At 40.3% G+C, this 17,236-nt stretch overlaps 2 protein-coding genes across 2 annotated transcripts; both read left to right on the forward strand.

Moving 5' to 3' along the window:
• The first annotated feature begins 1,221 nt into the window (after positions 1-1,221).
• On the forward strand, positions 1,222-2,598 carry LOC140179225 (uncharacterized). Its single transcript, XM_072217892.1, has 2 exons — positions 1,222-1,789; positions 1,940-2,598. Exons 1-2 carry the CDS (start codon positions 1,222-1,224, stop codon positions 2,596-2,598), a joined length of 1,227 nt encoding a protein of 408 aa, XP_072073993.1.
• Positions 2,599-5,809: 3,211 nt separating this feature from the next.
• LOC112748492 (uncharacterized) lies at positions 5,810-6,508 on the forward strand. The gene has a single exon (XM_025796729.1). It carries the CDS (start codon positions 5,810-5,812, stop codon positions 6,506-6,508), a length of 699 nt encoding a protein of 232 aa, XP_025652514.1.
• The last annotated feature ends 10,728 nt before the right edge of the window (positions 6,509-17,236 follow it).

Genomic DNA, 17,236 nt, shown 5'->3' on the forward strand with positions numbered 1-17,236 from the left:
AGTTACTTTGGATGGTGACAGAAGTGGAGGATCTTGGATTCTTTTGGAGTCTTTTTGGTTTATTTTGTTTTTATGTCTCTCACTTTTGCATTTTGTCCTTGCCTAGAGGCTTGTATTATGAGAGAAGAACTTATATAAGCTATATTTAAACTATTATGTTTCTGTATACTTGTATATGACTAGCCTGCTTAAATTCCGCGAGCCGTGGCTAGTTTCCTATGATATTATATACTTATATTTGGCTATATCTTATCTGTTTCTTGCACCTTAAGTTGGACACTTCATTAGTACGTTTTGCGCTTTGAAATCTTATTTTTGAGCTATATCCTTCATCGGGCTTCTAGTTATATCATTCTTTCTATAAATATATTACGTATGAGCTTAGAACTATCGTAATCTCTGATTAATCTTTGCTTTAAGACGCGAGGTAAAGCTTAGGCTAATTAGGGTGTTACATTTAGTGGTATCAGAGCGGTTCGTCCTCGTGAGCCTGAGGGATGGACCGATTGTGCTTCATTGCATACTCTGTGTGTCTTTTCTTTGATGCTATTAGGTTATCTGCTTGATATTGCATAGCATGCTTGTTTGTGAGTGCCTGTTTGGGATAATTGAAGCACTATACTTTTGATATTAAGACTGATCACCTTGATATCGATTGCTTGGTGTAGACAGGAACCCTACATGGCCACTCGTGGGCGAGGTCGAATGCGTACCTGAGAAAGTAGGAATGAGCAACCAGCTGACAATCATGCCGAATTCATGGCAGCAATGGCGAATCTCGCTAATACCATGGAAGTAAATGCTGCTGTGACTCTGCAAGCTGTGCAGAGTCTAGGTCAACCGGCCGGGAACGGCAACAGAAATGGGAACGGCGAAGGGAATGCTCATGATAACGCAGAGGGAAACGGAGACAACACTGGAGGTGTTCTGATGACTTTGGCGACTTTCCTCAAGGTTCATCCACCAACATTCCGAAGATCAACTAATCCTACTGAAGAAAATCACTGGTTCCAAGCCATGGAGCGTGCTTTACAGGCGTAGCATGTTCTACTCAATCAGTATATAGAGTTTGCCGCTTATCAACTTGCGAGAATGGCCCAGCCCTGGTGGCAAGCAGAGTGTTGCTTGTTACAACTATAGAATGCTGATGTTCTGTGGAATATGTTCTGAACGGACTTTTACAAGAAGTACTTCCCTGAGTCTGCAAGGAAAGCGAAGGAGATGGAGCTGATGCAGCTAAAGCAAGGTTCCATGTCTGTGGCAGATTATACCAACAAGTTTGAGGAGCTCTGTAGGTTTTCTAGGGTATGTCAAGGTGCCCTGAAGACTTACGAGAGCTGGAAGTGCATTAAGTACCAGCGGGGTTTAAAGGATAGCATTATGACTGTTGTGGCGCCTATGGAGATCCGTGTCTTCTCCGACTTGGTGAATAAGGCTAGAGTGGTGGAGGAGTATGCCAAGACAGTGGCGGCATCCAAGAACACTTATGGAGGGAGCTCTAGTCGGGGGCGTGGCATGTACTTCCATCCTAGAGGTCAAAGCTTTAAAAGAGGCGGATATACGCCTCAAGGTCAAGGAAGTTTCAGGAAGAACACTCGGACTCAATTTCAGTATGCTAAAGGGAGAGGAAATCAGAGTAAGAATTCTCTGGATTTGACTTGTGTACGTTGTGGGAATTTCCATCCTTATGACTCATGCAAAATTGGTTTAGGTGGTTGTTTCAATTGTGGGTTGCCTGGCCACATTGCAAGGGATTGCACTCGTGGGAGGAACCAGAATGCGGGCCAGAGTCAGCATTAAGGTCAAGTCTTTGCTGTGAACACCAAAGATGCTTCTAAGGTAGATCCGTTGATGAGAGGTATATGTCTAATTGGTGATAAATCCTTAGTTGCATTATATGATACTGGAGCTTCGCATTCGTTTATTTTGTTTGCTAAAGTTGAGGAATTAGGCTTGAAAGTGTCGGAGTTACCTTTTGATCTGCATGTACATACTCCGCATCAGATAGTTATGACTAGGTCAGGTTGTAGACAAGTAGGTTTCAAACTCGAGGGTAGAGACTTTATCCATGATTTGATCTATTTGCCAATGATTGGATTGGAGATGATTTTAGGGTTTGATTGGTTATCAAAGAATCGGGTTTTGTTGGATTGCTTTGAACGGACTATTCGGTTTATGCCGGAAAGAGAGAATAGAGCAGTGGTAGCTACGGGGAATTACCTGAACTCTGTAATGGTGTATTGTAGTGGGAAGGAGTATCAGGGTTATATTCTGTTGGCTGCTAATGCGTTGGGTGATGCTCAGAACCTGGATCAGATACCGGTGGTTAGAGATTTTTCGGAAGTGTTTCTGGATGATATTCCTGAATTTCCACCTCAAAGAAAAATTGAGTTTGCGATTGAATTGGTGCCGGGAGCCAGACCAGTATTGATTACGCCGTATAGAATGGCTCCGATAGAGCTGGCAGAGTTAATGACTCAGTTAAAAGAGCTTCTGAACAAGAGGTTCATTCGACCGAGTGTATCACTGTGGGGAGCACCAGTTTTATTGGTGAAAAAGAAAGACGGAGGAATGCAATTGTTTGTGGATTACAGATAGTTGAACAAAGTGACTGTGAAGAACAAGTACCCGCTGCCAAGAATAAATGACTTGATGGATCAACTGCAAGGAGCTGGAGTATTTTCTAAGATAGATTTGAGATCCGGTTACCATCAGATAAGGGTGAAAGAGGATGATATCCCTAAGACTGCATTCAGAACACGCTATGGACCTACGAGTTTGCGGTAATGTCCTTTGGGTTAACGAATGCAGCTGCTGTTTTCATGGATTACATGAACAGAGTGTTTCGTCCCTTTTTGGACAAATTCATGGTATTTTTCATAGATGGCATCTTAGTTTATTCTAAGACGGTGAAAGAGCATGAGGAGCACTTGAGGATTGTGCTGCAAATCCTAAAGGAGCGAAAGTTGTACGCTAAGTTGTCGAAGTGTGAGTTTTGGAAGGAGGAAGTGAAGTTTTTAGGTCATGTGGTGAGCAAAGGAGGAATAGCCGTAGACCCTTCGAAGGTAGAAGCGGTGATGGAATGGGAAAGATCGACGATCGTGACAGAAGTCAGGGGCTTTTTGGGTTTATCCGGATATTACCGAAGGTTTATTGAAGGATTTTCTCGGATTGCACTACCAATGACGAAGTTAACAAGGAAAGAGGTGCCATTTGTGTGGACGTCGGAGTGCGAAGAGTATTTTTAGACTTTGAAGCAGAAGTTAACTTCAGCACCTATTTTGATCTTGCCGGAGCCGCATGAAACATTTGAAGTATATTATGATGCATCACTGAAAGGTTTGGGTTGCGTATTGATGCAACATCGGAATGTGGTGGCCTATGCATCGCATCAGCTAAGACCGCATGAGGTGAATTACCCCACTCATGACTTGGAATTAGCGGCGATTGTGTTTGCATTGAAGATTTGGAGACACCACTTGTATAGAGTGAGGTTTAGCGTCTTTACTAATCATAAGAGTCTCAAGTACATATTTGATCAGAAAGAGCTAAATATGCGTCAGAGGAGGTGGATGGAGTTGCTGAAAGATTATGATTTCGAGCTGAGTTATCATCCTGGAAAGGTGAATGTAGTAGCAGACGCTTTGAGTCAGAAATCCTTAATGATAGCTTGGATGAGGATTAAGGAAGAAGAGCTAGTAGATAAGTGACGAACTAATTTTCTGCTAGTAAAGAATTTGTATAAGAATATAATCGCGTTGGTAGTATAGCTTCTAAACCAACAGAAAATTTTTTCGTACAAAAGTTTGGTTGTCACAAGTAACAAACCCAATAAAATTTATAAACTGAAGTATTTAAACTTCGGGTCGTCTTCTCAAGGAATTGCAGGGAAGTATGATTTATTATTGGTTATGGAAAATAGTATTTTTAGGTTTTGAAAAGGTTTGAACAAGAGAAATAAATTGCAGGAATTAGTAAATCAATAACTAAGAAAACTCTTGGCAAGGTATGAAAACTGGGAGTCCTATCCTAGTTATCCTTATCAATGGTGATGAAAATTATATTTTTGCTCCCACTCAGTCAACCTCTAACTATGAAGGTAAGTCAAGTGGATAAATCAATTTAACACCTAAAGTCCTAGTCAACTCCTAAGGAAAGACTAGAGTTATAGGAATTTAAATCAATCAGCAAAGATAACAATTATCAATCACGATGAGTTTGACAACTCAAGAGTTACCAATTAATCAACCAAAGCCAAAAGGGAAAAATCTAAATTATTTATATAAATAAAATAAAGCAATCATAATTCTGAAATACCTCAAATTATATTAAATAGAAAATCAATCTAAACATAAAGAGTTCATAAACTAAATTGAGAAAATAAATAAAAGGAATATTAAACCTGGAACTCAAAAGAAATTGTAAGTTGAAATAATAAGAAATCCTAAATCTTTTAAGAGGAATCCTAATCCTAAATCCTAAGAGAGAGGAGAGAGCATCTCTCTCTCTCTCTCTAAAACTACATCTAAAATTAAAAATTATGAATTATGAGCTGATATCCTGAGTCTCTGCATGTTCCCAGACTTTAAACTGTGTTTCTGGGCCGAAAATTAGGTCAAAACGCGGCCCGAAATCGCCCCCAGCCTATTCTGTTATTTTTGCAGATCGCGCAGGTCATGCGTATGCGTTGTCCACGCGTGCGTGTCATTCAGCATTTTTCCTTGCCACGCGTACGCGTTGTTCACGCGTTCGCGTCACTTGTGTGGATTCAAATCCACGCGTTCGCGTCAAGCACGTTTTCAATCATAGAATAAATCTAGGAAGGAATTGTAAAACCATGCAAATCATATGAATAAGTGGGTGAAAAGCTGATGAAAACCACTCAAATTAGCACAAGATAAACCATAAAATAGTGGTTTATCAATAAGTTTGTTGATATTAAGCTAGATATTGGTGAAGTTGCCGGAAGAGCTTGTTTGAACCAGCTACAAATCTCAAGCACGTTTAAATCAGAAATACGAAGGGCTCAGCAAGATGAGCAGAAGCTTCAGCAATTGTTTCAACTAGTTAGTGACAAGAGGCGTAAAGAATTCAGTAAGGATGGTGAAAGATTGTGGAGATATAAGGGGAGAATTTGTGTACCGGATGTTGGAAGTTTGAGACAAGACTTGTTGTCGGAGGCTCATAACAATGGGTTTTTTATTCATCCCGGAAGCGTGAAGATGTATTATGACCTAAAGAAGATGTTCTGGTGGCCTGGGATGAAAGGTGATGTAGCAACAGTGGTATCCAAGTGTTTGACTTGTCAGAAAGTGAAGATAGAGCATCAAAAACCGTCGGGAATGCTACAACCACTTGAGTTTCCTCAGTGGAAGTGGGAAGGAATCGCGATGGATTTTGTGACCGGTTTACCGAAGACTAGGTCGGGATTTGATGCGATTTGGGCGATCGTGGATCGCTTAACCAATCCGCTCATTTTCTACCTATCTAAGTAAACTGTTCGATGGAGGAGTTGGCAAGATTGTACATCAAAGAGATAGTAAGGTTTCATGGTGTGCCATCGAGCATAGTGTCGGACCGTGATCCTCGATTCAGATCAACGTTTTGGGGAGCTTTCCAAAGAGCTTTCGGTACGAAGCTATGTCTCAGTACCGCATATCATTCGCAAACCGATGGACAGTCGGAAAGGACTATTCAAACCTTGGAAGATATGCTGAGAGTGTGTGTTCTAGATCAACCCAAAAATTGGGACCGATACATGCCATTAGTGGAGTTTGCGTATAACAACAGCTTTCATGCGAGCATTGGGATGGCTCCATATGAAGCCTTGTATGGACGGAAGTGTCAGTCTCCATTTTGTTGGTATGAATTTGGTGAAGCAAGTGTTTTGGGTCCTGATGTAATAGCAGAGACTACTGAGAACATTAAGAAGATTCGTGCAAGGATTCTAACTGCTCAAAGTCGACAGAAAAGTTATGCGAACCAGAGGAGGAAACCATTAGAGTTTGAATTGGGAGAGCACGTATTCCTTAAGGTTACACCGACGACTGGGATTGGAAGAGCAATCAAGACCAAAAATTTGAACCCAAGATATATAGGACCGTTTGAGATTTTGAAGAGATTCGAGCTGGTAGCGTATCAAGTAGCTTTGCCACCTCATCTGTCTAACTTGCATGACGTATTCCACGTGTCGCAACTTCGTAAGTACACGTCGGATGCGGCTCATGTGTTGGAGCCTGAATCGGTCGAATTGAAGGAGAACTTAACCTTCCAAGCAACGCTAGTGAGGATTGATGACACTAGTGTGAAGAAGCTTCGAGGAAAGGATGTTCCATTGGTTAGAGTTGCTTGGGGGCGGGCTGGAATTGAAGAGCATACTTGGGAGTTAGAGTCTGAAATGCGAAAGGATTTTCTCGAGCTTTTCTCAGGTAATTCAAATTTTAAGGGCAAAAATTTCTTATTTGGTGCGGAGAATGTAAGAACTGCAACTAATCAACTGGTTAATTAAGTGATTAATTGCCCTAATTAGATTTTGAAAATTTATAATGAGAATTTGAGGATTTAAAGGTGATTTTCGGACTCAGTAGGTCTTTCTGAGTCAGAAAATGTGCTTTCTGCAAAAAACCGTAAAAAACTGCAAATCGGCAGTTGAACCGGTTCATGTCTGCCCAGTACCACATGAGAAAAACTGAAAACAGCCAAAAACTTTAGAAAAACATTAGAAATGGAAAACCAGACGTTAATTTTAAAGGTTTGGCCCGAAGTTGGGCTAAGCGGGCTAAAAACACTAACGGATTGGACCGGGCCCAAGTTGGGACCAAGTCCAACATATAAAAGGTGTTAATTTTAAGTGAACCAAACCAGCCACAACCCCATTAAACACACACACACACTTCAGAAAATAGAAAGGGGAAGAGAGGAAGAAGAAGCACTATTCACCTCAATCTTCCGGAGCTCATATCTTGAGCTAGAGAGCTCCGATCACCGCACCGTTTGTGGCTACGTGTTCCTCGTGAAGAGCTCTACAAAACTCATACAGAAAATTGGAGAGATGACCATGAAATCTTTTCTATTATTCTCTCCAAAATTTTGGTTCCTAGGGCTTTGTGGTTAAATTAGTTTTTGTGATTTTTTATGTTTAAGTTTGCTCTAAGCCTTGCTTAGCCTTGGATTTTGACATCCACATCTGTTGGAAGAGGTAAGAGCCACAAAACCCTTGTGATTTTATGTTTAAATGGAAACCCTAGGTTGAATTATTGTGAATTATGTGTGGTATAGCTTGAAGTGGTGAGTATTTGAATTTGTTGGAGCTTGTTGGTGATTGTTGGTGGCTTGAATTGTGTTGAAAAAACCTAGCTTATGCTCAACTTTGGATTAAGGTCATATTGGGAATCGGCCAAGGTATAGTTTCGGCTTCCTCTATGTATTATATAATATTCATGGACACTTAGGCTAGTGACCTATAGGATAGGTATGAATGATAATGGTTGATGAGTTGTGAATGTTGATGTATGATGATTTATTGTGAATTCGTGATGATATGGTGATGATGATTGATTGTATGAATTTGATAAGTGAATTATAATAAAATGTATGATGTTGGAATTGATGAATTGGTAAAGTGGTTGGAAAATATGAGAGAAGATTGATTAGAATGTGTATTATGTGATATATTGATATTGAGAAAGAGGAGGATGATATGTGAAGGAAAATGTGGTAATATTGGCGTATTATGGCACAACAAGTTCGTTTTGATGAAAGATGGGCGTGTGAATGGCTTGGTATGATTTGGAATGTGTATGGTAAGAATTTGTGTATATGGTGAATTTTGGTAAATTAGAAATTTTGATGAACTTTGTTTGATCATAACTTTTGCCTCGGTTTTCGAAATTGAATGAAATTGGTTTAGAATTAAAGATCTTTGAAAACCCTTTAAATCGATATAAAGTTTGGAAAAATTGGAATTTTGTAGAGGAAGTTATGATCATTCAAAGTTGGTATTAAAAATCTGAAATTATGCAAAGTTGCAGAATTTCATGTTTTCTAATATGTGCGGGCGCACACCCTCGTGCGGACGAACACCCTGCAAGAATTTTGACCTGTGCAGATGCACAGACCTGTGCGCATGAACAGGCTGGGAAGTGCGTTCTGTTTGCAGCGCTGGCACAGTGTGTGCGTGCACATATCTAAGGAGGAATTCAACCTGTACAGATGCACACGTTGGGAAGGCCAGTCTGTTGGGGTGCTGGCACAGGTTATGCGAGTGAACAAACTATTTTAAGTTTTAACAACTATGCGTACGCACACTGACGAACTGATTTCTGCCTGTAAAGAAATTCATAAAAATAATCACGTAGGTATTGTTTCTAAACCAACAGAGAATCCTTTTGTACAAAAGTTTGGTTGTCACAAGTAACAAAATCCAATAAAATTTATAATCGAAGTATTTAAACCTCAGGTCGTCTCTCAAGAAATTGCAAGGAAGTATGATTTATTATTAGTTATGGAAAAGTATTGTTTGGATTTTTGAAATAAGGAACAAGTAATTTAAATGACAAGAAAAATAAATTAATAATTAGAAAATCTCTTGGCAAGGTATGAAAACTGGAAATCCCATCCTAGTTATCCTTATCAGGTGTGATGAGAATTGTTTATTGCTCCCACTTAGTTAACCCTTACTAAATAAAGGAAAGTCAAGTGGACTAATCAACTTGATTCCTCAAGTCCTAGTCAACTCCTATGGAAAGACTAGCTTTAGAGGGATCCAAATCAATCAACAAATTCCAATTTTCAATCAACAGCTGAGCTTGACAACTCAAGTGTCACCAATTACTCAATCAAAGCCAAAAGGGAAAAATCTAAATTATTTATATCATAAAAGGAAGAAAGCAAATTGAAGTAAATTGGCAACATCAAGTAATCAACTAAAGTAATAGAATAAATAAAAGTAGAAGAGAAACTAAATTAAAGGAACATTGAACCTGGAATGAAGAAATAACCATAAACTAAGAGAAATCCTAATCCTAAAACCTAAGAGAGAGGAGAGAACCTCCCTCTCTAGAAAACTACATCTAAAACCTAAAATTGTGTATGTTCTATCAATGTTGAATGAATGACGAATGAATGATTTGATTCCCTCATTCTCCAGCCTCTATTCTGTGTTTTTGGGCTTAGATCTGGGCCGAAAAGGGGCCCAGAAATTGCTGAGGGCGTCTCTGAATTTTTCTGCACGTGGCATCTGTCACGCGTGAGCATGGGTCACGCGTGCGCGTCATTTGGAGATTTTCCTTGCCACGCGTACGTGTCAGTCACGCATACGCGTCGCTTGTGTTCTGTGCGAGTCACGCGTCCGCGTCGTCCATGCGTGTGCATCGCTGTCAGTTCCCCAAATACTTCATTTTTATTGTTCCTTCCACTTTTGCATGTTTCTTTTCCATCCTCTAAGTCATTCTCGCCCTATAAAATCTGAAAATACTCAACACACGGATCACGGCATCGAATGGTAATAAAGGATAATTAAAGTTAATAGTTTTAAGGCCTAGGAAACATATTTTCACATATATTAAGGAATAAGGAAGGAATTGTAAAACCATGCAATTTATATGAATAAGTGAGTAAAGATTTGATAAAAACCACTCAATTGAGTACAAGAATTATCATAAAATAGTGGTTTATCAACCTCCCCACATTTAAACATTAGAATGTCCTCATGCTTAGCTCAAGAGAAATTGAAAAAGAGTAAAGGCAGAATGGTGGAATCTGTGCAATGTAATCTATCTAAATGCAAGCTACCTAAATGAATCATGCAATTCTAATTACTATCCACTTATATACACATAGAGCTTACATGTGGTCAAATTAAGTCAAATTTTTCAAGGATTCATATATGCACAACCAAGGGCCAAGCCTTATTAAAATATGTTCACAATTGAGTTGAGTTAATCAAAAGAGTTCACAAACTTGCAAGACAAGCAATGATTAAACATGGATATATGGAAATGAGCTATTGAACCCTCACTGGATTTGTATATACACTCTAATCACTCAGTGTTTGGGGTTAATCACTCTACTCTTCTCTAGTCATGCTTTCTAAGACTTTGTTCTTCATCTAACCAATCAACAAATATTTAATGTACACATGCAAATATCATGAGGTCTTTTCAAAGTTGTAATGGGGCTAAGGTAAAGGTAAGGGTATATATATAAGGCTAAGTGAGCTATAAATTGAATCCTTGATTAGTCTAAGATCTCACCTAACATATACATACTCTATACAATTTTAAATTGTGCTTAGCTACACAATTTTTCCACTTTTGTATCACATACTTATATACCAAGTTATCTTTAGTTTTATTACATGTGCATTGATCTTTTTCTAAATTTAATATTGGGGTAATTTTTTTGTCCCCTTATTTAATTATTTATTTATTGAATATTTTTGGATTTTCTTTTGAAATATAAACATAACATACCAATGCACAAGGTATTTTAATTATTTTGGTCTCACATGAGAATGCACCCAAAATTTAAATAATTTATCAATTTTAATACCTTCCTATCTACCCAAGTTCCCACGGTTCCCCACACTTAATTGATACACAATCTCTATCTTAAACTAGCCAAAGATTCAATTTGGGATATTTAATTTATTTTTCCGCTTAAGGCTAGTGATGTGGTTATAGAACAGAAGGGGATTAAAAGGCTCAAGGTGGCTAACAAGGGTGACATAAAAGGTAAGCTATTTAGGATTAAGTGAGTAATAACAAATAATGGCCTCAATCATATGCAAGCATGTAAATACACTAAATAGTGGACATATAGAATGAAACAAAGTAAAGTCTGCAATTATAGTGAAGAAGCGAGAAACACACAGGAATGAAAATTATGGTTAAATAATGTAACCATGCAATTAAGGTCACGAGTTGTGTGTTCTTTGGCTCAAAAACCATATATCAGTTATGTATAACATGCAAGTAGAAATCAAGAGTTTCCATTCAACTCAATGTGAATCTTTGAATGGCTCTTATAAAAATAAGTATATTCTTTGAAAAATGTTGTCAATTTACCAACATTTATTGCTATATATATATATATATACTAAGTGGATTGTTGTGATTATGAAAAACTTAAAAATCTCTAGTTTACTCTCTATTTTCAATTAAACCAAATTCTCATATGCTAAAAGGGTAAATTAAACTAAATAATCCATATTTTCTATCACAACTAATAAGCTAAGAGTGCAAATCAAGCTAAATATCTAAGATATATACAGCCCAAAGTGAAAAATATAATAAAGTATAAATAAACAAAAGTACAGTAAAAGAAAATGTGCAAATACTGAAAGGAAAATAAGATAAGATAAAATAAAATGAAATAAAAATACAGAGCAAGAAACAAAATAGGATAAAGAGTCTGAAAGTAGTTCACCAAAATAAAGTTTGCCAGAGATGGCGACCTCCCCATACTTAGATAATAGCATCGTCCTCGATGCTCAATCAGGCTGGATGTGAAGAGTCGTCACCTCCAGAGGGGTGTGCTGGTGTTGTCCCGATGGGCTCTGGTAGTGAAAGTGTTTGAAGCTCTGCCTGTATAGGTGCCTGTGGGTCTGTCGACTGTGTCTGCGGAGGCTCCTCATGCTGGGGCTCTGCCTGCTGGGATCCTGCCTGCTGGTGCTCTGCCTGCTCATCCTTTGCTTGTGCATCCTCCTCATGCTCATCCGCCTCCTCCTCAGATGGCTCCGATGGTGTGTCAGGCTCGGAAGAGATGTCAGTGTGGCCCGACCGGATCATCAACTTCAAATGCTTATAGCATCGCTTGCTACGACGCTCAGACCGCTCATATCGCCGCTGGTTGCGGCGCTCCATCTGGTCTAGGCGCTCAAATAGGTGGTGCACAAGGTGGTAGATGGGCTAGGAAGTAGGTGAGGATGCTCTGGATGTGGGTGGTGCAGCAGGTGCTAAAGGGGCAGTAGAAGATGTGGCTGCATCAGCGGAGGCAGTAAGAGAGGGCGGTCTGTAGCCCAGAGCCACGAAGTTCCTGCCATGTGGGATGATCTTCTTGCAGTCGGCGGCTGGTGGCTTCTCATCCACAAGCTCCCAAGGTACCTGAGCTCGGCAGCCCAACTGAGTAATTAGATAGGGGAAGGGCAGAGTGCCTCGGACATGAACCCTGGCAATGTAGTACCGGATAAAACAGGGAAGGTACAGTTCCTTGCCCTCCATGACGCACCATATAAGAGTAATCATGGCAGCTGGCACCTCGATCTCGTGAGTGCTCGGCATCACATAGTTGCTCAGGATTTGTTGCTATAGCCGAGCCTCATCATTCAGATAAATAATTTTTATGCCTTTTGGAGTTACTGTTGACTTTCCCATAACCCATGGGACAGTTGGATCGATGACAATGGTGCGCTTTACTGCCTCCCAATCAAAGCTCATGGACCTCATGGATTCCTCAGCCTGCTGGTAACCATCTGGCTAATCAGATTTAGGTTGGAAATTAAGGATATCCTCAATAGCCTCCTCAGTAACTAGGATCTATTTGTCTCTGAGCTGCATTGCATCCAGGGTCGTCTTATAAAAGTTGTAATAGAATTCCCGGACCCAAGATGCATTAACCTCCGTCAAATTCCTTTCTAGAAAGAACCAGCCTCTCTGTTTTATCTGTTCTATAGTGTACTGTTGTAGTTCAGCTGGAATTTTGAGGGTCTTTTCTAGGTATAAGTTCCTTAAAGTTGCAAAGACTGGATACTTCAGTTCACAGTATCGGTTTGCAAACTTGACTGGGTCAGTTGCAGGCACTAATTGATCAGCCTTTTCCTGCGGAGTAAAGTTCTTCTTCTGCCAGGAATCATCATGCAGGATATCTAAAATAGTGGTAGATGATTCTCCTCTTTTTCTTTTGCCTGTGCTTGCTTTAGCTTTTTCTTTCCGTTTAGGGTCAGACATCCTGAAAAGCAGAGGTTCCAAGATACAATTTATTAAACTAAAGCAGGAAAACAGGAAGGCAAATAGGATTCAAGCAACATAAGCATAGATGGGCAAAAGATGAATAAAATAGCAATATAAGCATGAAGTGAGTCAGAATTATATAGAATGTTGGATTGAATGCAAGATAAGATTCAAAGAATTTTAAGTAGAAAGCACAATCCAAACACTATTAAATGAAGTGCAGAATGCTTGTTAGTCAGTGAACAACAATAAACATGCCTTGAAATAGGTTGAAAGTATTTGGTTGAAAGCTAAAAGAGAAGTTAGAAAATTAATGAAGTTAAGAGTTAAAAAGTGAAGTTAGAGTTAGTGGCAAGGTATTGTGGTTCCTAGTTAACAAGAATTGCATAAACTTGAAAAACAAGTAACTCACATTCAAGCAGATATTGCAGATTATTGATGATAAACATGAAAATAAAAGAAGCATAAAAAGGATTAAGAATCATCAATAATGCAATTGAAGTTGGAAGGGAACCAAAAGAGATAGTAAATGCTAGCCCATCATGTCATGAGGTGACTTTGGTGTAAACCAAGGAAAGCACAATGTGAAAGTACCAAAGGTGAGTCATGAATAGCAGTTAAATATGATTGGTTTTTGAAAAAATTTGGGCAGCATTCTGGCTGTAAAAGGAACGTTCCCGGAAAATTAAACAGCATAATAATGCAAGTAGCAGCACTTTTAAGCAAGATTAGCAGCTTATATGAACCTAGAACAGGTAAGACCAAAAATAGCAAGTATAAGCAATAAGCAATTTTAGCCAATCCACAATAGCAATAATCAGGTATATGTAATCAGCCTGGCTTTAGCAAATTCAGAAAGCAAGCAAGAATTTAGAATATGGATGCAATGTATTCAGCTTACTGAATCAACGAGGATAAAGCAAATGTCAACAAGAATGCTAATGTATGTGCAGTTATATAGGCATTGGTAACACTCAATTAAGATCCAATGAAACAAAATAGTATCGAACAGTAATGAAACTGCAGTGAATAGCAACATCAACAGCCAACCAATAGTAAAGAGCAGATAAATCAAACAGCATATACGGAGCACTTATCAGACCTAAAATCCTCTAACCACATTCTAGCTACCTAACCACCTAAAATCCACTATAAACATGCATTTCTAACTAACCTAAATTATACAGAATAAAATATGAAAGCTAACTAACTTGAACAGGAAAGAAATTGGAGTGCAATGGAACCTGGGAAGGGGTGGAGTTAAAGAAATGGAAACGAAGAGAGAGGGTGTGATACGGTGTGGCACGGTGGCGCTGTGGTGGCGGCGGTTCTCACGATGGTGCAGGGCGGCGCGGCAGAGGTGTAGTGGTGAGGGTTCGGTTGGTTGTAGTTGAGAAGGGGAAGAAGGGGGGAAGGAGGGGTGAGGGGGGAACGGTGGCGTTGGGGGTGGTGGTTGCCGGTGGTCTGGGTGGAGCGGAGGGGTTGGGTTGGCGACAGGGCAGGGGGCGAAAGAGGGGGGTAGGGGGAGAAGGGGGAGAGGAGAGAAGGGGGGTGGGGCGGCCAAGGGGTGGCGACGGCGGCGCTGTGGTGGTGGCGGCGGGTCGCGGCGGCTATGGAGATGGAATGTTGGGGAGGAAGGGGTGAAAGTGACGCTGGGGCTAGGGTTTTCGCGTGGTTAAGTGATTTCAAATCCACTCGAACGCGTGGATGACGTGACAGCGTGGATGAGGCGAAAGTGCAACCACACGAAGGCGTCATTGACGCGAACATGTGAGTAGGGATGGGTGAAGATGACGCGCACGCGTGAAGCATGCGAGTGCGTCGACAAGAATTGTGCTAAACGCACGAGTTCAGCACCGTTTGGGTGCAACAATCTGTTTGGTTTGAGGGGACATATAATTCTAGGCAATGCGTGCGCGTCGCCCACGCTCACGTGTGATGTGCCAAAATGTAAGCGATGCGGACGCGTCATCGACGCGAATGCGTAGGCTAATTTGTGCCTCTCGCACGCCAGTTGCACGATTCTAGCCCAAGTTTTTGGGCGTCGGATTGTGATGCCGATTTGGAATCGACGCCTACGCGTGGCCTGTGCGCACGCGTGGTAAGGCATTTTTTTTAAATATGCAGAACGGAAAATGCAGATGCTGATGCGGATGTCATGAATGATACTAGGGAAAACAAAATAAAATAAAACTAGAAACAAACAAAACAAAATAAATCTAAAATTGAAAAGGAACGATCATACCATAGTGGGTTGTCTCCCACCTAGCACTTTTAGTTAAAGTCCTTAAGCTGGACATTTGATGAGCTCATTGTTATGGTGGCTTGTGCTTGAACTCATCCAGAAATCTCCACCAATGTTTACAATTCCAATAGCCTCCAGGATCCCAAACTAGGCACGTAAAGCCTTTGAGCAAGTTAAAGCAGGTGATCGGGCTCCAGGGGTATTGATTATCAGAATGAATTCCAGGATCCCAAACCTTGCTTTTGTACCCGTCTTTGCTTTGATCTATATTATCCCAGCCGGGCAGTATAGAATTTGAACTCTCACTAAGATGACCAAACATCTTCCGAGACCCATTCAATCGAACTCTATACCAATCCTTGCACCTCAAATTGAAGCGTGGAACCTCATTGAATCTTGCATACCAACTCCGATGACTAACCATTTCCCTCTTACTCTTAAAGTCACAAAGAGCTCTAAGCTGGCTATCTGTTTCAAGCAAACCATATTCAAGTGAGAAGGTGAAGATAAAGGCTAAGGATTTTACCTACTTGAAGGTTGTGTTGGGTGGTAATGGCCTTGGGAGAGGTGTTTCCAGTGGTCTTGCAAGCTCTACTCCCTTGTATTCTTCTGTGAATTCTTCCTCAACTGCAACCACGTTTTGATCAAAGTCTTCGATTTCTTCCTCATCACTCAAGTCATAAGTTGGAGGTTGAGAAAAATCTACCTCCACATCATCTTCATATTCACTTGAGGAAGATTCTTCCATCTCAAAGAATTTCCTTGCGGATGCAAGTTCATTACCAGGAGAGCTTGATTCATGATTATCATTACCAAGGAAACTTGCTTCTTGATTTGTTCCATCCAGTTCTTCATAAGATACATGCTTTGGGGGTTGTGCAGTATTCTCCTTAGCATCAACTAAAAATTGCTTGGCGGAATTCTCTACAATTCTTGATTCCCATGGAGGTTCAGCATCTCCTAAGTCTTCAACTAATTCTTCTTCTTCGATAATTCTGGCCTCTTCCACTTGTTCCAATATAAAGTCATGCTCCTTATTGTCCACCAAAGTTTTTAGTATCTCCTTCATGCTACATTCTTCATTAGATTCTCCACATGAAGTCATGGGGGTTCCTAGAGTGTCCGAACGTCGGGAAGCTAATTGATTGATTGCTTGCTCCAGTTGGTGAAGGGTTGCATGAAATTTATCCACTGTTTCCTTGAGACGCCCCTGTGATTCTTGAGTCGATGAATATGGACATGGTGCATATGGAAGTGGTGGTTCTTGGGGGGTGATCGGATTGGAATTGGGGTGGATAAAGGTTAGGGTCATATGGAGGTGAATGGTGGTAGGTGGCTTGTGAGTATGATGGTTCAAAACTATGTTGGTGAATGGTGATGAGTGTCACATAATCATCACATTCATCATGTTCTTGGGTGCGAATGAATATCTTGGAGAAGAAATAGACTTGAGTTGAATTGAAAAATAATAGTACTTTGCATTAATTCATGAAGAACAGCAGAGCTCCACACCTTAATCTATGGTGTGTAGAAACTCCACCGTTGAAAATACAAAAGTGATAATGGTGTAAGCATGGCCGAATGGCCAGCCTCCAAGGTCTAGGGACTAAACGTCCAAAGATTCCCCCAAATACAATAGTATAAGGTCCTATTTATAGAGAACTAGTAGCCTAGGGTTTACAGAAATCAGTAATTAATGCAGAAATCTTCTTCCGGGCCCACTTGGTGTGTGCTTGGACTGAGCATTGAAGCTTCCATGTGTAGAGACTTTTCTTGGAGTTAAACGCCAGCTTTTGTGCCAGTTTGGGCGTTTAACTCCAGCTTTTGTGCTAGTTCCGGCGTTAAACGCCAGAATTCTTGAGCTGATTTGAAACGCCTGTTTGGGCCATCAAATCTCCGGAAAAGTATGGACTATTATATATTGCTGGAAAGCCTAAGATGTCTACTTTCCAACGCAATTGAGAGCGCGCCAATTGGGCTTCTGTAGCTCCAGAAAATCCACTTTGAGTGCAGGGAGGTCAGAATCCAACAACATCTGCAG

The sequence above is a fragment of the Arachis hypogaea genome, chromosome 15, assembly GCF_003086295.3.
Source record: "Arachis hypogaea cultivar Tifrunner chromosome 15, arahy.Tifrunner.gnm2.J5K5, whole genome shotgun sequence".
In the NCBI taxonomy this organism is placed as follows: domain Eukaryota; kingdom Viridiplantae; phylum Streptophyta; class Magnoliopsida; order Fabales; family Fabaceae; genus Arachis; species Arachis hypogaea.

Coding starts and splice junctions, on each gene's coding strand:
- LOC112748492 (XM_025796729.1), top strand. CDS start 5,810: ATGGCTCCATATGAAGCCTTGTATGGACGGAAGTGTCAGTCTCCATTT.
- LOC140179225 (XM_072217892.1), top strand. CDS start 1,222: ATGGAGCTGATGCAGCTAAAGCAAGGTTCCATGTCTGTGGCAGATTAT. Junction 1,790..1,939: donor GAACCAGAATGCGGGCCAGA/GTCAGCATTAAG, acceptor TGTTTGCTAAAG/TTGAGGAATTAGGCTTGAAA.